A 24,282-nucleotide genomic window follows, 5' to 3' on the forward strand; every position below is an offset into this window, starting at 1 on the left:
AGGGAGAGGCTGTCCACTGGACCTCTGCGCTGCTCCTCGCGGTGCCACCTGATCTGTGGGCACTGTCACTGGGGGCCACTCTCCTCGCGGGGGGGGGGATGGGTGTCCGGCTCACCCCTGGGTGGAACACCACTTGCACAGACAGATGTGCAGCCCGTCCAGACATTCAGACCTGCAGACATGACGAGGCAGGCGAAGAGGCGGAGGCAGAGGGATGGCTGTGGGTGCCCATCTGCACGGCTTACCCACCAACGCATACCCTTGCTCTTGCCCTAGGCACTGAGGGGTGAAACTGAACAAAGGCCGATGCCATTTGGTCAGAGCGGTGTGATCCCAGGGCCCCGCACTCTGTGGGTGCTCATTCATCCGCTGTGCAGGGAAAATGAGGTACCGGGAGCACCCTAAAGACCGACGAGGCCCTGCTGTGGAGACGGTCTGCTCCTGGCGCTCTGAGGTTCTGTCTGCGGACACCCTCCACCTCGGACTCCTATGTCTGAGACAGGGAGCGTGGCAGGAAATGACCCTGACCCGCCGTACCTGCAGATAACCGGCCCTGAGGCTGAGCTGGAGGGAGAGGCGGCTCCAGAATGGGCTGGAGCTCAGAACCAGCCCAGGCTTCCCCTGCCATCACTTCCCCTAGCCCAGTGGTCGGCAAACTCATTAGCCAACAGAGCCAAATATCAACAGTACAACGATTGAAATTTCTTTTGAGAGCCACATTTTTTAAACTTAAACTTCTTCTAACGCCACTTCTTCAAAATAGACTCGCCCAGGCTGTGGTATTTTGTGGAAGAGCCACACTCAAGGGGCCAAAGAGCCGCATGTGGCTCACGAGCCGCAGTTTGCCGACCAAGGCCCTAGAGCCCCAAGTGGTACCCAGAAATGGGGCAGCCTCTTTGCACAGGCCAGAAGCCTCCTTGGGACAGAAGCTAGAACCACTTTCGAGGGCACCAGACTTGGCACTATGGAACAGTCTTCTTGAATTCAAACGCCACAGTGCGAAGGCCTGACGGAGACCGCCTCCCCTCCCTCAGCAGCACCTGCCCTGCGCAGACCCAGCCTGTTCTCCAACGCCGCAGCGAGGCCCCAGGGGGCCTGACCCGAAGGCTGGCGGGCACAGAGAGAGGCAGTGGGGGAAGCCAGGGGTACTGGGTGTGCCTGCAAGCAGTGCTGCTGGGGTCACGCCTGGCCTCTCTGAGCCAGCTTCGACTGCAGGGTCCTGCAGCTGCCAGTGCCCGAGTCCCCCAGCAGGCCGCTCACCAGGGCGCTAACTGGCTAGCAATGCCCTGCTCCCCAGGGGCTCCCTGTCCCCAGACCGGCCGTGCCCTTTGGAGGGAGGGCCACCGCATCTGGAGCCCCTTCTGACCTCTGCAGTCTGGCCAAGCGGCCCATCACCACCCCTCCCCCACCCTGGACGTAAAGCAGGCTCAGGTCTGTGTGCCGGTCACTGCACTTGGACTGAGACACAGCCACAGCCTTAGACGTTAGGGGAGAACGACGCTGCAGGAAGGCCATCGTTTGGCCGACAGATCCTGAACTTCAGCCTCCCCAGCGAGCAAAAGGAGAAAGGGCTTCTCAGTTTTCTGGGGGTGGCGTGCAGCTCCGAAGGTTCGAGGAGGAAGTGACTAAGCTACAACAGGCTTCCAAGGAACAGTAGGATCTGTGGTGAGGTTGGCTCTGTGGGGCCGGCGGGCAGGGCTGATTACAGTACCGGACAGAGCCCGGGGCTGATTCAGGGAAACAGAGGCAGGCACCAAGGGGAGGCGGGAGATTGCCTGCCAGGAAGCTGGCTGGGGTGAAGCAAGGAGGGGAGGGGTACCCTGAGGACCGGGCTGGTGGCAGGGGTCTGGGCAGTGGCACCGGGGAGCAGGGAGGCTGGCTTGAGTCACTCCTGTCTCTGGAATGCTCACTGTTTTGAGCTAAACTGCTGCCCCTCCTTTTAACTACCTGGGAAATGTGAATGAGGGGCCTTGCCGAATCTGACCTCTAGAAAGGTCAAAAGAGACAAGGGCAAATACCTATTTGCTGAATGCCTGTGCTTCTGACCATCCATCCTGCAACGACCCGACCTTCTCCCTGGCTCAGAGTGTCTTACTCCTCAGCCCCCTCTGTCCCTGAACCTCGCCCGCCTGTGGGTCTCTGGCTCTCAGGTGCCTGCGGGGTCCCGTAGGAACGTATGTTAAATTTGTTATTTCCTCTTGTTAATCTGCCTCATGTCTCTGATTATTAGGCCAGCCAGATGAACCTCGAGGGCGGAGGAAAGTCTGCTCCTCCCTGACGTGGGGGGCAGATGACACCCGGAGAAGGGGGCACAGAGCCCGCTGAGGTGGGAACATCAGTGGCAATGCGGCTCTGAGAGAAAGGGTTAAAGGACATCCTCCTCATTGTTTTTTTCTTTTTAAGATTATTTCTCTACAATGTGTATACTTTACTCATATGATCAAAGTACAACGAAAGTTTTTAAAAATTAATTTTAAATAAGACAGTGCCAATTAGAATTGACTAAGCTGGTTGGGTTTGGGATGAGTATGACCTTGAAAAGGAGCAGAGCCTACTTCAGTGGCTCAGTGGTTGAGCATCAACCTATGAACCAGGAGGTCCCGGTCAGGGCACATGCCTGGGTTGCGTGCAGGAGGCAGCCAATCAATGATTCTCATCAATGATGTTTCAATCTCTCTCTCTTCCCTTCCTCTCTGAAATCAATAATTAAAAAAAAATAGGCCCCTCTGTGAGAGAGCCTTGAGCACGCAGAGGGTGAGGGTGAGACGCCAAAGGCAACATTCAGGGGCAATGGTCTGAGGGGCTGAGGGGGGGCCCTGGCTGCAGGGTGGGTGAGAGCCAGGGAGGCGGGGCAGAGAGGGAGAGAAAGCTTCGTTCTCAGCCCTTTCACTTAGTTGTCCCTCAGCCCTGAGCCGGGGCAGTGGCTCTTCCCTCCGCCGGAAAGCTCAGAGGAGGTCTGTGCTCTGCACAGCAAGCCTGGGGCTAGAAGGGACCTGCCGCCAGCCTGAACGGGTCCCCGGGGCCCAGGCACCCTGCAGAACTCATCTTCCTAGGAGACAGTGTGGAGGGCGTGGGCCCAGGATCGGAGGAATGCCCTGGGGGAATCTGTAAGGAGGGATTTATGGAGAAAAAAGGACTACTTGTATGTAAAACTCACAACTTCCTTCTTTTGCTCTTTCCCGTGATTCCCCTGGAGGGAAATCCCCAGGAAAACGATTCTGATCGAGTTTTGGGGGGTGGGAGTGTAACAGCAAGAAGGAAATGGGAGCTCTGAAGAAAAGCCCCACTAACCACATTCTATTTTATTAGCCGGTTTTCCAAAGCGGGGAAACTGCTCCTACCCGGAAGAGGGGTTGGTGCATTTCTCCTTGCATTCAAGGGTGATGCCTGGAGTCGGGGTTCAGTAATGGGGCCCTTTAAGGAAAACCTTGACCCCACTTAAGGGGATAAGATGCTGAACCGAGGGTCCTTACAACTTTGATTAAATTTAATTTTAAATCCTAGTGCTAGAAATAATCTCTCTCTCTCTCTCTCTCTCTCTCTCTCTCTCCCCCCCCCCCTCCATATATATATGGAGGGGTATATATATATATATATATATACCCCTCAGAGACCTATCATTTTCTCCAATAATCGGCAGCCCCCTAGGCAGCAGAAGACAGAGCCTGGGCTCAGACCTCTGCAGGCTAAAGATAACATCTTCACCTAAATTATGTTTTAGCTCCTAAACCCTGAAATAGAAAGACCCCCTTGGCTACTTTCCATGAGATCAGATAGTGGGATGCTGTAGCAGGCTCAGCTGTCCTCAGACCCGAAGAAATGACTCACCTGACCCACCAGCGATCAGCTCCCAGCACCACCCACATCCCTAAGCCAGGGTCCTGGATGTTGCCGTACAATAATCTGCAACCTGCACACCACTGGGGTGTTAGAGCTCCCTGTTTCCCCATTGGGCAGTTCACTATGAAACTATTTTTCCTTTTGTGGGGGTCCAGAACGAGTTACCCCAAGATCTGCTCTTGTGGTATGCAGACTATTTGGAGCTAAAGGCAACTTTAGCCGCAGGCTGAGGAGCAATTTCTGCTTTCCACCTGTAACTGCCTAAAAGAATTTGAGCTAGAGGCCTTGCCCACTTCAGCAATAATCCTTTCAACCCACCTATATGGCAGGGCAAACTTTTATTTACTAAACATCTGCTCTTCCTTTTTTTGTTAATCCTCACCCAAGAATATTTTTCCCCATGATTTTTACAGAGAGTAGAAGGGAGGTGGGGGGAAGAGGAGGGAGGGAGGAAGGGAGGGAGGGAGGGAGGAAGGGAGGGAGGGAGGGGAGGAGGGAGGGAGGGAGGAAGGGAGGGAGGGGGGAGGGAGGGAGGGGGGGAGGGAGAGAGAGGGAGGGAGGGAGAGAGAGAGAGAGAGAGAGAGAGAGAGGGAGAGAGAGAGAGAGAGAGAGAGAGAGAGAATACATCCCAGGTGCCCCAACTGGGGACAGGGATCTAACGTGCAACACAGTACGTGCCCTTGACCAGGCATCAAACTTGTGACCCTTCAGTACTTGAGCCAACGCTCTAGCCACTGACCACACCAGCCAGGACACATCTGCTGTTATCATCCTGCAATGAGCCTGTGAAGCTTCCACAGACTATATACCTCAGTCCCCTTCTGTCTCTGAACCTCTCCTGCAAGTGGGGTTCCCATACATATGTGTTAAATTTGGCTAGTTCCTCTTGCTAATCTGTCTCAAGTCTATTTGATTATTCGACCAGCCGGAAGCTGTGCATCCAGGCAGGACTCAAACACGGGGATCCCCGAAGCAGTCCCCCTGTGGTCAGAATCTTGATGGCTAGTCTGTGTGGCAGTGCTTTTGGAAAAAAGGCTTCATTATGTACATGGGACACGCCCAGACCACGCCCACCCATCATGCCCCAGGCCCGAGACCTGCAGTCTCAGCATTGAGAGGCAAGAGAGGCACCGGTGCACGCCTCCCAGAAAAGCAGACGTCAGTGGACACTGGGCTCTGGCTCAGAGGAGGCTGGACCGGAGTCTCCATCCTCTGACAGTCCCTCTGGGGCTGGGGGACCAGAGGCGGCCCGAGCGCCAGCCAGCCATGGCGAGAGCCAGCCGTGCCCAGGAGGACACCAAGCAGACAGCCAGGTGTGAGCGCTGCGGTTCCTGCTCCAGTCGCCGTGACCAGTTCCTGAACTTAGCAAGCCCATTCCTGTCCTGGCTGGCACCAGACTTGGGGCTCTGATTTCCTTCAAGTCGCAGGAAAGGGGAGGCTGGGCAGAGGCACACGCTGCTGGTCGCCACCAAAGCCCCTGCCGCTCCCATTTCCTGCACAGCTGGGAGTGCGCGGTGGCCCGGGGGCCGTCCAAGTCCCTAAAGGCGTGGGGGGGGGGGGCGGGGTTGAAGTGTGGCAGGAGGCAGTGGGGGGGGCTGTACTTGTCCAGTCTTCAGGAACTTGTCTGAAAAATGGCCCTCACCGTTCAGGCTGCCCAACCCCCCACCCCCCCCACACACACACTGGGTGTGAGTTGGAGGCTGGGAAGCCCCCATGGGAAACGGGCCCGGGGAACCTCAGTCAACAACTTGGAGAGGAAGAGTCTGAGGGTGCGGAACGGGACGTGCCTGAACCCCTTGTGGACAAGATGGGGCCGTCCCCTGCCGACGCCGCTGCCGCTGCCGCTGGCCAGGCCTGCAGCTTTCGCTTCCTGGGTCTTTTCCCAGAGCCAGGCGGGCTTTTCTGAGAAGTGCCGTGCCCGATGCCTCCTTCCTGGCTCTGGACCCTTAAAGGGCCCACCCGGCCCCTGGGGAAGGATGACAAGGGTAAGAGATAGAAGACAGAGGGGGAGTTCTGACCCCAGGAACCAGGCAGCCTTGCATCACACGAGGAGGGGGGAAGGGTGCCCGTTTCCCAGGAACTCCGTCCTTTACAAAATTCCCCTCCAGCAGTGCCAAGGAAGCGGCTGTGGCCAGGAGCATTTGTGCTAAAAAGGGGCAGAAAGGAGGAGGGAGAGGATCTCCCAGGAAGCCATTGGCTCTGCCCAGAACATGGTTTCCCCCCCCCCCCCCGCCCCTCAGAAATCCAGACTTAACTAACCAGGCAAGTCTTCACCCCAGCCCTTCTCTAGGCAGCCAGGCCGGGAGGGGATGGCAGACCTTGCCCCTGGCAGGAGGATCCTATGGGAGCCGCTCCCGCCAGGCCCCAGGCAGCTGCTGTGGGGGCGGGGGTGGGGCTAAGGCTGACCCAGGAACATCTGCTGGGAAGGATCAAGATGGACCCACAGGCCGGAACCGGTTTGGCTCAGTGGATAGAGCGTCGGACTGCGGACTGAAGGGTCCCGGGTTCGATTCCGGTCAGGGGCATGTGCCTTGGTTGCGGGCACATCCCCAGTGGGGGGTGTGCGGGAGGCTGACGGATGTTTCTCTCTCATCGATGTTTCTAGCTCTCTATCCCTCTCCCTTCCTCTCTGTGAAAAATCAATAAAATATATATAAAAAAAAAGATGGACCCACAGGACGTGCCCTCTGGGGCCCAGGGTCCAGGCTCCTGCTAAAAAAGCCAGCCCTGAATGCCCACTGGTGTCAGGGTTCCTGCTGGAACCCCGGGACCCCAGAGCAGCCTCCTCTGGCTTTGCCGCTCCGGCTCACTGGCTCTGGGTGGTTGCTGCACTGGGGGACCTGCATTCAGCCACATCTGGCTGGGCTGCTCTCATTCTGCATAGAGGGCCCGCGGGTCCAGCCCAGCCACAGCACTGACTCCGGGAGAGGACCCTGCCACAGGTCCCGGCACTGTCACGGGCAGTCCTCTCGGGGTTTGTTCCATGGGGGACATTTAGACTCACGCACAGGTGCTGAAGGTCAATGCTAGAGCTAATCTGGCCTGGGCAAGACTGACGCTGCCCTGGTCTGCTACTGTGGGACATTTCAGGCCCAAGGCTAGAGCTGGGTCCTGGAGAATTATTTTTATTTTCCTTCTTTCTGTTCTTTAAAATGAAATTTAAACCTAGTGCCCTGAGAAGCGGCGGGGGGGGGGGGGGGGGGCGGGGGAGGGGGGCTCAGACGTGGACACTGAGCTTGGAGAGATCCCCTGACTGTGTGACCACCTCCAGTGAAGGTTAGATCTGTGCTTCTGCCTTAAGCCGGACAAGCTGAGTGTGTGTGTGTGTGTGTGTGTGTGTGTGAGTGTGTGTGCGCGCGTGCACCCCTGTCGTCCCCCTTCAGAGAGAACAAGGCCCTACTGCTGGCACAGCAAGGGCCCAAGGGCCTGCTGGAGGCTGGGTAGGGAGAGGCTGAGGCTGCTCCTGGGAGAGGCCGGAGCCCGAGCCCCCAGGGCAGGGACTGGGTCCTCCGCCACAGGCGGGTAGGACAACAGTAATTAGTGATGAGTAATCCTGACGCAGGGCTACTTGCAGGCCCCAGGCCAAGGGCCTCAGCCCACGAGAAAGCCTAGCAGCTTGTCCGGCTGGTGTGTCCACAAAAACAAGATGAGAGGGGATGCATTTTTTCAGGGGGACCTCGTCTGGACCTGTCATGGAATGTGGCCTCTGCTATCATCTCTAGGAGGCTACCTCTTCCCGACCTCCACAGCCAACCACAGACATGCTCCTGCTCCAAGGTCACATCCCTGACCTTGGCTTGGACCGTCAGGAAAGCAGCGAGCAAGAGGGCTGTGCCCAAAGGAAAGCTGAGTTTGGAAACGATTCCGACCAGGACAAGTCATCGGCCATAAGTCCTAGAGAGCAGGAAATGACGGGGACATTGGAGTAATCACTAGGAAATGAGAAGAGAAGGTGACACACCTCTTCCCAGGCCAGGGTCCCTGCAGGCACAGGGCAGGGGCCAGAGACGCCATAGGCAGGGCCTGCCACACTCACCGGGCCTGTGAGGCTGGACCCTCAATTCTCAATGAAAGTGCCCGCTCGGAGGTGGGGTGGGTCTGAGCCCAGAGATGAGGCACTTGAGGTGATGGGAGACAGGCTGGCGGGGTCTCCAGGAGTAGGACTGGCTCAGCTGCTGGGAAGGCGCCTAGAGAGTGCTCCGAGCCCCGCTGGGCAGAGGCTGGACGGCTCGCGGAGGCCCTGGAGCCTGGAGGCTGCTGGAGCCCGGCTTGTGTCCGTCCATGCCTCAGACCTGAGGACGGAACTCACTTAGGAGAGACAGGATTTTCTTAGCTCTATCTCGCCTCAGGACTAGGCCCTGGGCGGCCCTGGCCTCGGCTCTTGGTACTGAGGCCAGGGCGGACCTGGAGGCCAGGGCACGGTGTGGTGCGGGGTGGGAGAGAGATGGAGTTGGGACGAAAGCAGGAAGGCTGAGGGCTTCTGTTCCTGGGGAGCAGCTGTAGGGAGGTTATCTGAGCGTCTGACCCACTGCTCATCTGCCCGAGGGAGGAGGGGTGGGGGGCTGTAGGCAAAGCCTTGCTAGAGCCCTCCCACCCAGCCCACCCTTCCTTTCCGGCTTCCTGCTGGGGGGATGACAGGCGGGGTTGGCTGGCTCTTCCTGCTTCTCCAGCCAGAACTAGAGACCCTGACCCCCGAGGGATGTGGGCCGGAAACCCAGCTCTGCGGTCGGCCCAAGAGGGACTAGGTTCTCCACGCACCATTCGAGAGGCCACGCATCAGTAGGTGGGCGCCATGCTGAGGAGCCTGAGAGCAGCGGGCACGGCGCGAGCATCCTCGGGGGCTTGGAGAGGCCTCCCAGGGCAGCGCCTCCTCCAGAGCAATGGCTCCTCCCTCCTCTTTCCCACTCGCTGCTCTGGCTCCTGGCAGCCACGGCCCTCCTCCTCCCTCCCGGGGATAACACGTAGGACCACTGCCCACGGCTGAAGCCCGGGAGGATGCCATGGACGTCTGAGGTTTCCAGGCGCCCAGATTCTGTCCCTTCCTTTGTCAGTGTCCCGGCCTCCTGTTCTCCAAGGGAGTGACGTTAGCCCTGACTCTAGGGGAGACACGGCCCAGGCTGGCCTATCCCTGTGCACCTGGCTCTGTGACTGGTTTAGAGATGAGCACATGACCTTCGCCAAGCCACCGAGACTAAGCTCTGGGGCTCTGGTTAGGAGCCCGGGACAGAGCCTTTTCTTTCTCCCTGCCGGGGGCTGCTGAGGGCAGGGTGAGAGTGTGGAGGGTCCAGCCCCAGCGGGGAGAGCCTGCTGGGAGGCAGAGCCGCGAGGTTCAGGGAGCAGCGTCCAGGCCTCACCACACTGCTCAGCCCTGTCCCAGCTGGAGGGGCTCTCCAGACCTGCCTGGCTGTGTTTGAGTTTGTGTCACTGCGAAGTCCTGGCAAAGACGGGAGAAGGGACCGGAAAGGCAGTGGGCAGAGAGCTGGTGAGAAGGCACGGTCTGCCTGGCAACTGCCGCTGCGGACAGAACGGCGGGTGGCCCTCACAGCCTGCCTGGACCCTCAGCTGGGTGGCGTTGCTGAGCCTAAGCTGCTTAGACGTAGCACTTAGAAGGCACTGCCCTTGCCCTGGCCGGTGTGGCCCAGTTGGTTGGAGCATCGTCCCGTGCACCAAAAGGTGGAGGGTTCGACTCCTGATCAGGGCACATGCCTGGGTTTTCGGTTTGATCCCTGGTTGGAGTGTGTGCGGGAGGCAACCAATCGATGCTTCTCTCACACCGATGTTTCTCTCCCTCTCTCCCTCTTCATTCTTCTTTCTCTAAAATCAGTAGAGACATATTTGTTTGTTTGTTTTTACTATATTGATTTCAGAGAGGAAGGGAGAGGGAGAGAGAGATAGAAACATCAATGATGGGAGAGAATCACTGATTGGCTGCCTCCTGCACGCTCCCTAATGGGGAGCGAGCCCGCAACCTGGGCATGTGCCCTTGGCTGGCATCCCGTCCGGCACCCTTCTATCCACTGAGCCACACCAGCCAGGGCGAGGCATATTTATTTTTTAATCAGGCACTGCTCCTCCACCTACTGGCTCAGGCCCAGGCGGGTGGGCTGGGCGCAGGGGGTGGGAAGGGTCCCTCAGCCTCCTGCTGTCGAGCTTCCAGCAAGCCCTTGGGCCCTCGCTGTGCTCAGCAGAAGGGGCTTGTTCTCTCTGAAGAGGGACCCACTGGGGATGCAGTTGGGACAGACTCATCGGTGACGCCGTTTTGGTGGGTGAAGCCACAGGGTGTGTGAACAGCCTGTAACCACGGAATCCAGGACGGGACAGGCCGCCCTGCCAGGAGGAGCACCAGCAGGAGCAAAGCCTCAGGCCTGAGCAGGGGGTTCTGGGAAGGACAGCACTGCCTGGAATCAAGGGTGTGTGATGTGACCCCGGAGGGAAGCGCATGGACGAAGGGCCGGCTGAGGAGCAGGGATGGCAGGGCTTGGGTTGACGGATGGGCACTGAGGGCCGCTTTTTCCTGAGCAGGAACGGGAGGAAGATGACCACAGAGTGGCCCAGGAGGACCTGCAGGATAAAGAGGCTGGGAGGTGCTAGGTCAGAAGAGAGCAGTCACAAGCATGGGGCAAGGACTGTGCGGGGGCCCCTGGGCCTGGGGTGGGGCGGGCAGAGAGCAGGCTTGAATGCCAGCTGCGTGGAGAAGCCCACCTGCTGCCGCCAAGCTCTGCCCCTTCAAGCCCTGCAGAGCGGGCCCGGGCCGTGTGGCTTCGGAGGCTCAGGAGGCCGCTCTGAAGAGGCTCGGCGGCCACTGAGCGCATGTGAAGTGCGCGGATGCCCTTTAGGGTCAGCTTCCCCAAGGCCAGCTCTGACGCTGACTTCCAAAGATGTCTGAGGCTCCTCTCTGTGGAGGAAGTGAGAAGACCCACCAACGACCAGCCAGGGAAGGGACTCCCGACTCCGGAACATCTGCTTCCTGTTCCTCGTGCCCGGTCAGTTCCCCATCCCTCCTAACCGTGGCTCTCCCTGAGGCGCAGGAATAAAGGGAGTCACCTGCAGGAAGGCGGAGGGTGCAGCAAGAGGGAGAGGCTCCAGCCCACCCGTCCTCCTGGGTGACAGGCACCAGGCCGTGTCCACAGCCCCAGGGAGCGCTGTCCCATGCTGCTGGGAGCCGCAGGGAGTGCGGGCAGGCACACAGCCGCCAGGGGCCTGCCCCCTCCCTGCCCTTCCCGGAGCCGCCCAAGTCACTTCAGGTGCTCCTGGCAGCAGGCCAGACACAGGGACAGGCCTGCTGCCATCACAGCAGCAGAAGCAAAAGCAGTAAAACTTGTTCGTCAGCTCCACTACCGCAGGGCGCACCCGAAGATGTGTGCACCAGAGATGCACAGGAGAGGCACACACAGACGCGGGCACACAGACAGGCGCAGCCAGGCCCGCGCCCTCTGCGGTGGACATCGGGGACCCCAGGGGTAAGAGCACTCAGAGGACATGAGGCCCAAAGGGTGGTCCAGCTGGGAGCACGCCCGCCTCCAACAACCAGCTCTACACAGCACTTCTCCCCTCTAGGCACGCCCAGCACCGGGCTGACTGCAGGCCGTACGCATGGAGAGGAAGCTGGCAGGAGCCACCTGTGGCCGGCCAGGCTCCATCCGGTGTGTGGCCTCTTGCAGCTAGTCCACCAGGGACAGGGCCCATCCCATGTGCAGAACCTCAGGCTGTCTGTCCCACAAGGACATCGTCCGGCTCTGGGGAGGATGAGGCCAGAGGCTGACGAGACAGGACGGCTCCTGGCGCCTTGGCGCAGCCCCCCGGACTTCCCCTTTGTGGACCTTCCTTTTCTTTCACAGCGAGAGACAGTCTACTTCCTCAAAGCTCCCAAATGTGACCAAACTGGGGAGAACTCCCCGCGCCATGGAGACCCTGCAGGGAAGTGCGGGAGACGGGGCACAGCAGACGCGGAGGCTCAGCAAGGCCAGTATCAGCAACCTCAGTAAAAGGGAGGCTGAGACCCTGAGATCGGCCAGGATACAACCAGACAAAAGCTGCCCAAACACGCTGCGGGCAAGAAAGGGGCCACGTGCTAAACCTGCTGGCTCAGGGGAGGCCCACGTAGCGGCCTTACAAACTCACAGGACCTGAAGTAATCACATAGATGGTTTGATCATCAAAATTCCTGACTGAGAGCGGGTCACGTCCGAGGCCCGCAGCCTGCGTGACAAAGTCAGTCTTTACCTAAGTGAGCCTGCCTAGCATCTTTTTACATCGATAAGATAACATGCCTTTGAAATGTCAGAGTAATCTTTTTTCAGAGCCCTCACAACCCAGAGTGAACTCTCATTGTTATCTTAACCCCCGCATACCATCTCTGTGCGGTAAATGTTAACCATCCTGTACCCACAATGCAAAAGAAGTACCTGTCAGTGGTTGAGCGTCGACCTAGGAACCAGAAGGTCATGGTTCGATTCCTGATCAGGGCGCATGCCTGGGTTGTGGGCTCAATCCCCAGTAGGGGAAGTGCAGGAGGCAGCCGATAATGGTTCTCTCTCATCATTGATGTTTCTACCTCTCTCTCCCTCTCCCTTTCTCTCTGAAATCAATAAAAATATTTAAAAAAAGAAGTATGTGTCTGTTTTACTTTATCCAATGTTCGAGACCCCCACCCCCACTCTGCTCTCTCCTGCCTCCCTAAGGAGGGGATGTAAGGGGTTTCATGTAACCCCCTTACATCCCCTCCTTTGACTCTAATGTATAAAATAAGCTCCAGAACTGCCATTTTCAGGAGCATTTTTTCAATCAAATTCGTTAAAAATTATCTACAGGTTTGGACATTTCTTACATCGACAGTGGTTTACATGCGTCAACAATAAAACAAAAAAAGCTCCAGATCCGTGGCTCTGGGTTGGAAGGCTCAGTGGGTAGCTTCCGGAGACAGTGGCCGCTTGAGTGCAGTTACCTGTGTTTGTCTGCCAGGGGCTGAAACAGCCTCACACGGAGTCCAGGGGCCTGTCTCTCGCAGAACTGGTGTCCTTGGGTCAGAGGGGAGACCTGGAGGCCCACTCTTGCAGTCCACTCCTACATTAAGACATCTTCTCCCCCTCTCGTACCCCAAACCTGTCACGCTGACCTCTGACCTCTGTCCTCCTCTGGCAGAGCACCTCTCAAACCAGGCAAGCACAGGGCCTACACCAGCCACCCAGGGGCAGGGAAACTTCCCTCTTCCGGCTGGTCAAAGAATTTGAAAGACATACAGAAGGTAAGAGGAGAAAACCAAATCTTTTTTTAAAATTGATTTTAGAGAGAGGAAGAGGTAGGGAGGGAGAGAGAAACATCGATTGGCTACCTCCTATATGCACCCGACCAGGGATCAAACCAGCAGCCTGGGCACCAGCAACCTTTCACCAACTGAGCCACACCAGCCAGGACGAAAATCAAACCTTAATATTTGTGCAAGGGAAATTCATAGAAACATAAAAATTACAATCACTACAAATGACACATATCCCTAAGGAGGGGGAGGTAGGCAATTCACAGGTAGTTGAGAATGATCAAATGTTCGGTAAATACATTCCTGCCTGCCCCCACAACAGTGGGCGCAGAGGGGAACCTCGGAATCGGATGTTCTTGGACCCCGCCTAGCTGCCACACGTCATTCCTATGTGAGAAGGTTCCCTGTTCTGAAGCAGGTTTTTCTCTCTGAAAATCCAGCAGGAAAGGGGGAGCTGACAAACTCTTCCTGAGTTTATTGGGCTTTAATTGTTTTCTGTTCAAAATAGTCTGACCCACACACCACAAGGGGCTGGGCAACCGTTTCTGTTGCTCACGGGATGACGCCCAGCCAGCTGAGCCACAGCAGCCAGGGCTGGGCAGCCATTTCTTTACCCCAAAGCACCTGAAAATGCTGCAAGTATTCTACTCGCCCGTCAGGGAGCACGGCTCCTCTGTGCCACAAGCGCTGTGAGCTGCCAGGGCACAGCAGCGCTCCGCCCTCCCACGGAGGGCTGTGCTAGCAGCAGGCTGTCTCCTTGGTGGCACTTGGTGGTTAGCGTTCCCAGGCAGGAGCCTCACTGGCTTATAATTACACACAATGTCCTCTGATTGGCTCTCTCACAAGCAGGTGACCCTTGTGGAGCCCGGCGTCTCACAGGCTACAGGCCCCTGCAGCTCTCATGACACCAGGACTTTAGAGGCAAGGGGGCCACATGCAGAGACTGGTCAGAGGGTCAGAGGGCGTGCGGAGGGAGCAGGTCTCAGGCCCTCCAGAACAAGGGGTGGGGGTGGCGGAGTTCACAGAGGAGAGGAATTGAAGTTGCTTCATTCATTCACTCATCTAGCGCCAACCCCACCACACGATGCTGGGAGACACAGGCTGTGCCCAGCTAGGGACAGGCAAAGCCACCAGGTCAGCGAGGACAGAAAAGTCGTGCCCTGGGCGGCAGAGCACCTCCCAGTCGGGGGGCAGGCTGGGAGCCTCACCGGGACAGGAGACTGTGCCAAGGCCCCAGGCAGAGAGAGGAGGTGGGAAGCGGGCGTGGAGCCTGGCAGAGTGTCTATCTGAAGGTGGGGAGGGCTGTGACCACGCAGTCTCTCCAGGGCAGGAAATCGCCCAGACAGGAGCGAGCCGGTCTGAGGGAGGGGGCCCACGGGCTGGGAAAGGGCCCGTCCCCTTTCAACCTCACTCTGGCCTTGGTTTCCCCGCGCACCTCAAGGAGAAAGAAGGCCAGGCCTTTGAGCTCTGGGATAAAAGCTCAGCCGGCCCAGACCACCACTCCCGTAAAACAGGGCGGGTGACGCCTCCACTCTTTTCGGCTGGTGAGTAGCCTGATCATCTTTGAAGATGAAACGTGTTGGGGCCTAATGAGGAGTCAGCGGCCTGGGAGTGGGGCTGGGCTGCCGGAGCCCAGTCACCGGCCCCACGGGCCCCACCATGTCCTCCAGGTCAGAGCAGAGCCGGCCCAGGGGTCAGGACACTTCACATTTCTGTGTCTCCGCTGTGCCCCCCGCCAGCCTGGCCTGCTTTCTCCCCTCCCCTGCTCTGGGCCACCTCCCTCTCAGGCAGGACCAAGGCCAGGGGCTCGTGCCTTCCTCTGCAAAGGCATCGAGAGCCCCTGGGCCCCTCGGCTGCCCTGGCCAGCACACGCCGCACTCTGCCCTGGTGTCGGGCCACTCCCTGTTTCCAGGCCTAACTGGTCATGTCCTGTAAGGCCGCTGGCCAGGGGGACGCTCCACAACGCCTTCATATGCGGGAGAAGGGTGCCCTCGCCCATGGGTGAGGTCACGGGAGTGGCCCCAAGGTGCCTGGAGGTCGCACTCTCCACGTGGTGGACAGACAGCCCCTCCCTTACCTCTCCCCACTCCCCTCCTCTGCCCTTTTTCTTCCTTCTCCAGCCCCCGCCTGAGGCCTCTCACCACTGCCCTGCTCAGACAGACCACCCCGGAGCTGACCCCCCAACACTCCACTCGCCTCCGAGCCAGCTCCCAGGTGTCAGGAAGTCGCTGGCACCGGAGAAGGGACACGTGGGCGCTCCCACGCTCAGGGAGCCCGCGCCTGGCAGGGCACCAACGTCAGGTGGAGCTGAAAGACAGCCTTCCTCCATTCCCCAGAGGAGCGGTGCACGGCTCCCGCTCTTCCTAATGGTCGGTTTGTGTTCATTAAGTCATTAATTTGTTTATCTGATTTGCAGGATGATGCCCAAAGGTTAGACTTCTGACTGCCGGCCCCCAGGAGCCTTTGGGCTCACCTTCCTAAACCAGGAGGGCGCCTGTCTGCACTCCTCACCGGGGTCCCCAGGGCGGGCTCACTGAGACCACGGCTCCCCAGGACCCAGTCTGGGATCCAGTCTGAAGCCCCTACACCACCTGCTGGCGTTCACCCAGGGCCCCGGCCTCACTTCTCCAAACCCACACCTGCCGCTCCCGCCGGAGCGTGGCTTCAGGGAACCGGGGCAGCGTCTGGAGGGGCAACGGGAGGACTCGGGTCAACGACAACCACGCCGAGTGGGGACAGGGAGGCTGACCGGGCGCTGCCCTCGGAGAACAGGGGGCCGGCACGTCTGGACGCCCCGGCTTCTCCTTCGTGTCCCTCCCCACTCCTCCTCAGCAGCAGGGCCGCCTGCGTCCTCTCTGACCGGCGCTGTGGGACTAACGGTGCCCGTGGCTACACCACCAGGCCAGGCTCCGCAGCAGACCCCGGGCGGCCTGCGCCTGTGCTCGCAGCGCCGCTGCGTGGGGCCTGGCAGGGCACAACCACAGGCGGGGCCCAGACGGAGTCCCCACTCACCAGGGAGGCAGGGAGCAGGTCTCTCTCCCCTCAGGGCCCACAGGGCGAAGGTGGGGGCTGCCTCACCCGCTCGGCTGGTTCGCCCGAGGGGGCGGGCAGTGTGGTGCTCACCTTGTAGTCTCGCTCAGCACTGGCCATCGGCTGCTGCTTCCGGCGGGGTGGCGAGGCCTCGGAGTCCAGGAGCTGCCCGAGGGCTGCCGGCCTCATGAGGCTCAGGAGCCGGCCGAGCACTACCAGCTGCGGAGGAGAGAGGCCGTCAGTCGGCGGCTCCTGCCCTGCTGCCTCGCTGGCATTGGTGGCTGCGAGTGTGGGTTCTGGAGCCAGGCCGCCAGCTTCCGGAACCTGGGGCCACCTCTCACTCTCGCTCCGTACAGTGGAGGCGAGTACACACCTTCCCGAGGAGGAGGGCACACAGTCACCCAGGCCTGGCACAGGGCGAGCCCCTCGGAGGGGTGAGCAGGGAGGAAGAGCTCCGGGGGCTGGAGGCCGCCCACTCGCCTGCAGTCAGCAGAACTCATGGTTTAGAAGCACGGCCGGCAGAGAGGGTCTCCTCTGCCCCCCTGGCTGAGCTACTCTGGCCCACTCGCCCGCGTCCCTCTCTTTCCATTTAACGTGTCCCTGTGGGGCCTGAGCAAGGGCTCGGGGAAGGGGAGAAACTGTATTGTCCCCCCCCCCCCCCCCCCCCGCACTGGGAACAATGGTCCACACGTCATCCCATGCTGCCTGCTGTCCCATCCTCTCTCCCCCATTTTCCTCCCAGAGAATTTTAAAGCAAATCTAAACACTGTTTATTTTACCCACAAAGAGCTTCTAACAGACAAAGACAAGGATCCCTCCCAATATAATCATAATACCATTCCCTTGCCCAATAAAATTACCAAGAATGAATTCCTTATATGATCTAACACCTGTGTCTCAAATACGTCCTCCTGTAGTTGTTTTGTTGGAATGGGGATTCCCCACAAGGTCCACAACTTGCACTGGGTTGAAATGTCACTGAATCTGCTAGCTCCCATCCCCCTTTAACCGACCACCGTCTCTGAACAAACGGGCCAGTGTTCCCCACCCTCGGGACCGTGGTCCACATGAGTCCAGGTGTCTGCAGCAAGCAATCCTTCCCACCAGCCCTGCACCTGGTGTGGGCAGCTCAGCTGGGCCCCAGCCAGCGCCACCCAGCTGCCCCGGAGCTAACGGTGGCGGGCAGGCAGGCAGGCAGGCTCCGACCGGGTCCCTCTGCGGCCACGTGCTGCCTGGGGAGCTGGTGGTGCAGAACCAGGGAGCAGCATGGGGGGTGGGGGAGGTTCACAGAGGCACCATCTCTTCAGATGTAGCAGGTGCAGGGCGGCCGAAAGGGCAAGGGCTCGAGCCCAGCCTGCCCAGCACACCTGGCTTCCTCCCTCTGTCACCCTCAGCCACCTGCTCAGCACCCCAGCAACTGCGGGCTTAGCCCAAAAGAGCAGCTGGGCTGAGGGCGAGGAGTCAGGCTTGAGGAAGCCAGGGCTCTGGGCTTAGTGTCTGATCCGTCAGGAGGGCAGAGAGGAAGTGGGGAGAGAGGGAGGGAGGGAAGGTGCTGGGTGAAGAGAGACACCACACCCAGTGTGCCTCTTGCTCGGTCCCTGCAAGTCTGGGGAGAGGTCCCAAAGCAGCGCTGCCTGCTCGGGGCGCACAACTGCACGGGGCGCACAGGGGCGCTCTGCAGCCCTCGCCCCAGGGGACCCTCCCAGCCAGCGAGCCTCGGGCAGGGCAGAGGAACACAGGCAGAGTTCCCCAGTTTCCCCTCACCGCCCCCCCCCCCACCCCACTCAGCACAGCAAGCCTCCACCTTCTGATGCTTATCCCCTTGTGGTTCCAGCTCAGCCTACCATCTCTCTCCCGGATAAGGACTTGTTTGGCCTGCCTGGGTCCCAGTGGCCAGCGCGTCTCCCCGCCTGGCCCCGGTTTCTGGGAGCCGGCTCCACGAACACTCAGCCCTGGAGGGCAGACGCCTCTGGGCCAGAAGCAAACGATCCCAGGAAGGCAGTGCTCCCTGGCCTCAACAGTCTGCGGGCAGAGGCGGCAGGCCAGTTCCAGGGCGGGCACTGCCACAAGCCCGTCACTCCTGGCTCAACCCGACTGCTGCTCCTCTCGCCCGAAGGAGAAGGCCAGGATCTCACCTGCGTGCGATGCCCCGGGAGCCTGTGCGAGTGGTCCTTCTGACCAGACACTGCACAACCGGCCCCCCTCCTTCCAGCCCAGCTCCAGGCCCACTGGCTGGTGAGGCCCGCCCAGCTCCCCGCAACCTGCATCCTCCCGCCCTCACCGCCCATTCGCCAACCCTGACTCTGCCCTACCTTATTTCCATGGAACCTATCACCTTCTAACATGCTGTGCAATTTACTTTTTATTATTATCTGTGCCCCCTCCCTTACTAGAATGTAAGCCCCATGAGGGCACTGTCCCAGAGTCTAGCACAGTGCCTGGCACGTGGTACGTGTATAACCCACATCATTAAATGAACTAAAGGTAAAGAGCCGGGCAGTGCGGCGGCTAGTTTCCCTCAGAGAGGCAAACCTCATCCCCCTTGACGTCAGCAATCTGAAGCCCATGTTTTTCAAACTCCAAACTGGAAGACATGACTTGACCAAAGAGGCTGCTGTGTGGTAAGAGGTGGCCTGCGACAAGACACTAACTCCGACTTCCCTCCACACCTGTTCCACCCGGGCTTCCTGTCTCGGTCAAGTGCCCCTCCACCTGCCGGACGTACAGCCTTGGAGCCCTGCTTGCCTCCTTCTCTCACATCCCAGGTCCCACCGGCTGTCCTTGGGGAATATACCTAGAATCTGACCACTTCCCACAACCTATGGCAACACCGCCCCAGGCCCAACTGCCAGCTCTTACCATGGTTGCTGCCATCACCTCCTTCCTCCCCACCCCCAACAGTCAATTTCAAGATTGGAAACATTTTATAAACCAATTATGTTTTTCCTCTTCCTTCCCATGGATCTCCACTTTGGCCTGGAGGTGCCCGGGGCTTGAGTCCCCACTTACCTCTCTGACTTCCACTCCTGCTCCACCCTCAGCCCTCTGCTCCAGCCACAGTGGCCTCTGGTTTTTCTCCAACCTAAGAGGCCTTTGCCTGCCCGAGTGACTTTGCACTTGCTGTTCCTTCTTCCCCAAAACCTGCTTGATTCCCTCAGGTCTGTGTTCAAATGTCCCTGTTCATCCTTATAAAATAGCATCCTCCCGACACTCCTCCTCCTCCTCTTTCTCGGCTTCATTTTTCTCCACAGCACGAACACAGCCTGGCATGCCAAATACGTGCTTCTCCCTTGGTCCCCGCGTCCGTCTTGCCCTGAACCATGAGTTTCACGAGGGAGGGACTGAGTTTGCCGAAACCCCGCTGCTCCTGGGACAGTCCAGGGAGTCGCAGGAACCCAGGAGGCAGCTGGACCCTGAGGCTCTCTTGGAAAATGCACGCTTTGGGGTTGTTGCGTGCTGACCACCTACAGAAGTCCTGATCCTCACCTTCAGTTGTCCAGCACCTGTTCCTGCTCCCAGGGCCGCAGCCCGCAGCCTGAGACGGGGCGCCAAGCAATGCAGGCAGCAGACACTTCAGCCAGCAGTGCCCCGAGGACCTCTGCCCAGCACCCGTCCCAGGCCCTCTCCTCCACATCAGTCCTCAGCCCTTGCATCCCCATTCCTAGGGAATCGGCTGCTAAGGCTCATCAAGCACTTGTGCATTAAGGAGGACAAGGAAGGGATGGCCCTTGTCCTCCGACCTGCCATTCAGGACTAAAGCTCAAGGGACCAGCAGGCACCTGCAGCCGCAAGTGGCAGGTGCGGTCCAGGCTGTCACCACACTGCGAGCCAAGGAGGGGCTGGGGAAGCGCAGATGGCTCATGCGGGTCAACGGCAGGACTCTGGAGCCAGGGCCTCTGGGCTCCAATCCCAGATCCACGGCTTTGCTGAGTGACCCTGAGAAGTTCCCTAACTCACCTGCCTTGGTTTCCCCATCTGTAAAAGATGGGCAATAAACCGAGTCCTTACACCTGGGGCTGCTGTGAGAAAGAGGCAAGCTTGAGATGGCCCCTGGGACACGATCCAGGTGGGAGGTGATGGGTGAAAAGGAAGACGTGTCAGTGCACAGAGCCGTGTGTGGAGGCGCTGAGCTGGCCCGCAGGCGGCTGAGAGGAATAGGCCGCCCTGGCAGGCTGCGCAGAGGAGAAGTCGGGAGCGGGGCGTGTGGGCTGAGCATGGGCAGCTGTGGGCTGCCATGGCCCTTTGAAGGTGTGTTTCATGAGGATCCGTCTGACAAGCCAGACTGGAAAGGGGAGTGCCTGCAGCCGACACCAGGGAGGAGGCCGTGGCAGCAGGGCTGGCTCCGAGATGGGGAAACACACGGAGGCCGTGGGCAGGCCCGAGCTGGTCCTGCCTCCCCCAGCCACCAGGCGTCTGGCACGGCCTTGCACAGCTGTACTGCCCGCTGCAGACTCCTCTTGCAGCACAAGCACGGACCAGCCTCCAGGGTTGGCTCAGGACACCGCTAGGAGCCTGTTCACTGTCTCCGCCCCAGCTCACACCCGCTCTTGAGGGTGGCTCCCCTGCAGAGCCCGCAGGCCTCCCACCATGCTCCCCTCATGCACAGGCTCTCGTCAATAAAATCCAAGCAAAACAGCACTGGCCTGTGTGGATCAGTGGTTAGACTGTCAGCTGTGGGTTCAATTCTGGTAAAGGGCATGTACCTCGGTTGCAGGCATGATCCTCAGCCCTGGTCAGGGCATGTGCGGGAGGCAACCAATCTACATGTCTCTCTCACATTGATGTTTCTCTCTCTCTGTCTCTCCCCCTCCCTTTCTCTACCTTCCACTCTCTCTAAAAACCAATGGGAAAATATCCATTAACAACAACAAAAAGCAAAACAAAATCCCAAACCTTGAACTGATGCTGACATTGGAGTTGCCTCTGACTTTCTAGTCACTGCCAAATGCTACGGGCGGCTACCCCTACCGGCCCCCACCGCACGCAGCCAGTCCTGCCCTCCTTGACCTCGGCGCTGGCCTCGCTGCACTCTGCTGACACTGTGCTCTGCTCTCTGTGGGGCTCGGTGACCTCTCTGGAGCCCTCTGGGATCACACAGTCTCGTCCCCCACCGTCCCTGCTGCATTTCTGCCTGCCCTGCCCCTACCCCTTGGCATCCCCCACAACACTGTCTGGTCCCTCTGTTCTTCACAGAGATATCCTGTCATCAGCTGTCACTTCTGTGAAGTGACCCCTGTTCAGGCCACTCCCTCACGCAACCTCCCAAGGTCTCTGTCTGGAGAATATTCCCCTGCACATGTACCAGCAACTCACTGCCACAAGTGTACACCCACAAGTGTGCACCCACAGTGTGTACCCGCAGTGTGCACCCATAAGTGTGCACCTGCAGTATGCACCCACAGTGTGCACCCGCAGTATGCACCCACAGTGTACATCCAGTGGGCACCTGCAGTGTGCACCCAGTGTACACCCGCAGTGTACACCCACAGTGCACACCCGCAGTGTGCACCCACAGTGTACACCCAGTGGGCACCTGCAGTGTGCACCCACAGTGCACACCCGCAGTGTGCACCCACAGTGTACACCCACAATATATACCCACAGTGTGCACCCATAGTATATATCCACATTATACACCCAGTGTGCACCCCAGTGTACACCCACAGTGTGAACCCCAGTGTACACCCGCAGTGTGCACCCAGTGTGCACCCGCAGTGTACACCCGCAGTGTGCACCCAGTGTGCACCAGCAGTGTACACCCGCAGTGTGCACCCGCAGTATGCACCCGCAGTGTACACCCGCAGTGTGCACCCAGTGTGCACCAGCAGTGTACACCCGCAGTGTGCACCCGCAGTATGCACCCGCAGTGTACACCCGCAGTGTACACCCAGTGTGCACCCGCAGTGTACACCCGCAGTGTACACCCAGTGTGCACCAGCAGTGTACACCCAGTGTGCACCCGCAGTGTACACCCAGTGTGCACCAGCAGTGTACACCCAGTGTGCACCCGCAGTGTACACCCAGTGTACACCCAGTGTACACCCACAGTGTGCACCCGCAGTGTACACCCAGTGTACACCCGCAGTGTGCACCCGCAGTGTACACCCACAGTGTGCACCCGCAGTATGCACCCGCAGTGTACACCCGCAGTGTGCACCCGCAGTGTACACCCGCAGTGTACACCCGCAGTGTACACCCAGTGTACACCCGCAGTGTACACCCAGTGTGCACCCGCAGTGTATACCTGCAGTGTGCACCCAGTGTGCACCCGCAGTGTACACCCACAGTGTGCACCCGCAGTATACACCCACAGTATACACCTGCAGTGTGCATGCACAGTGTACACTCACAAGTGTGCACCTGCAGTGTGCACCCGCAGTATACACCCAGAGTATACACCCGCAGTGTGCACCAGAAGTGTGCACCCGCAGTATACACCCGCAGTGTGCACCCGCAGTATACACCCACAGCATACACCCGCAGTATATACCCGCAGTGTGCACCCACAAGTGTGTACCGAGCTCCTTTGTGGCCAGCACTGTGCTAGGCGCCAAAGGGCAGCAGGAAGCAGCAGCCATTTGGTCTCTGCACTCAAGGAGCTGCTGGTGTGTGTGTGTGTGTGTGTGTGTGTGTGTGTGTGTACAGACCCTGAACAAACAAATAAGAAAATATCAGGAGGTGAACCCCAGGAGTAATTGAAAGACAGGGTGACGGTGCCAGGGTACTTAGGTTGGGTGGTCGGGAAAGACCTCTTCAGCCAGAATTGGAATGACAAGCAGCTCCAGCTGTGCTCAGTCCCAGGGGAAGAGCTTCTAAGGCAAAGGGGACAGCTAAGGCAAAAGCCAGGCGGGGCCTGCTCTGACAAGCCAACCCTGGTCACCTTGCTGAGCTCTGTCCCTTCCATGGCAGACTCAGCATACCGTCTGCCCTGCCCCTAATGTGCTGGAACGTTCTCTCAGCACTCTGGGTAAGGGGTTGCACCTCCAGTGGCCGGGCCTGTCCTGCCTGTCTCCAGGGCTGCATTGGAGGGTTGGGCTGTATCCAGCACTTCTGGGTTTGCAGGGGGGACTCTTGGGAGGATGAGTGCATTCTCAACCTCCCTGCCATACAGCCTGGCTGGCTCGGGCCCAGCTGCCCAGGGGCCCTGAGGGATGTTCTCTGAGCTGCAAGGAGGTTGTATCAGAGCTTTTTGGAGAGCAGAGGACCGGGAAAGAAAACAAGACTGCCTCCCACTGCCCCCAGGACGCCTGACGCTGGCACAGAGGTCACTGAAAGGGAGCAGTTTCAGTTGAATAACATTTGTTTTCCACGTATAAAGAGTGATAGAGCAGCCCTGGCGGGTGTGTGCAGGAGGCAGCTGATGGGTGTTGTTCTTGCTCTCTCCCTCTCCGTTCCTCTCTCTCTAAAAAATGGAATATATATATGCACTTTCTTTTTTAAAAAAATGGCATCACCAGGGGCTGCAGGAGGAGGGGGTGGGGAGTTAGTGTTTTACAGGTGGCTTCTGTTTGGGAAGATGAAAGTTCTGGAGATGGCTGTGGGACAGCCTCACAACACCCTGAACGTACTTAAGGCCACCGAACGGGACACTTTAAAATGGCTAAAAATGGTGAAGTTTATGTTATCTAAACTTTGCCACAATTTTAACTAAAAGTAATACACACTCCCTGCTCCCCACTCTATCCTCAGAGCCTAGCACATAGCAGGCATACACAAGTAACTGTCCAATGCAGGGATACGAGTAAAAAATTCAAATAACCTTTGGGACGAGCAGGCCAAGGGGAGAGCTGTTCACTCGCCCACAGGCTTCCCAGCCCCAGCAGACACACCTGGCGGAGGCGCAGACTCACCTGGGCCTCCTCTTTCCAGAGCAGGGGTGCCTCCTGCTGGCCCAGCATCCGGGCAATGACCAGGAGGCTGAGCTGGCTTCGAAGCTGCCTGTGGGAGGAGGAGGGAGGGGAGCAGAGTGCGCAGTCAGACAGGAGCCGTGTTGACATCCAAGGGGGTGGGTGGGTGGGTGGGTGGGTGGGGGATGGGGTGGGGGGGTCAAGGGGGCGGCAGGACACCCACCGCAGAGAGATGAACAAGGGAGAGCCGTTCTGTCTGGAGTATGTGGGCTTTCTCATTTATTTATTTTAGAAGTAATCAGCCACGCA

The 24,282-nt window shown here is 58.8% G+C and overlaps 1 protein-coding gene across 1 annotated transcript in view; it reads right to left on the reverse strand.

Moving 5' to 3' along the window:
- FAM178B (family with sequence similarity 178 member B) overlaps nucleotides 1-24,282 on the reverse strand; it is a 98,824-nt gene that overhangs the window by 2,239 nt on the left and 72,303 nt on the right. The window contains exons 11-12 of the mRNA XM_079792656.1: nucleotides 23,977-24,064; nucleotides 16,220-16,345 (exon numbers count right to left, since the gene is read on the reverse strand). Of these exons, the coding sequence (XP_079648782.1) occupies nucleotides 16,220-16,345; nucleotides 23,977-24,064 (214 nt within the window). The remainder of the gene's footprint in view (nucleotides 1-16,219; nucleotides 16,346-23,976; nucleotides 24,065-24,282) is intronic.

This window comes from Cnephaeus nilssonii (genome assembly GCF_951640355.1).
Source record: "Cnephaeus nilssonii genome assembly, chromosome: 15".
Taxonomy (NCBI): domain Eukaryota; kingdom Metazoa; phylum Chordata; class Mammalia; order Chiroptera; family Vespertilionidae; genus Cnephaeus; species Cnephaeus nilssonii.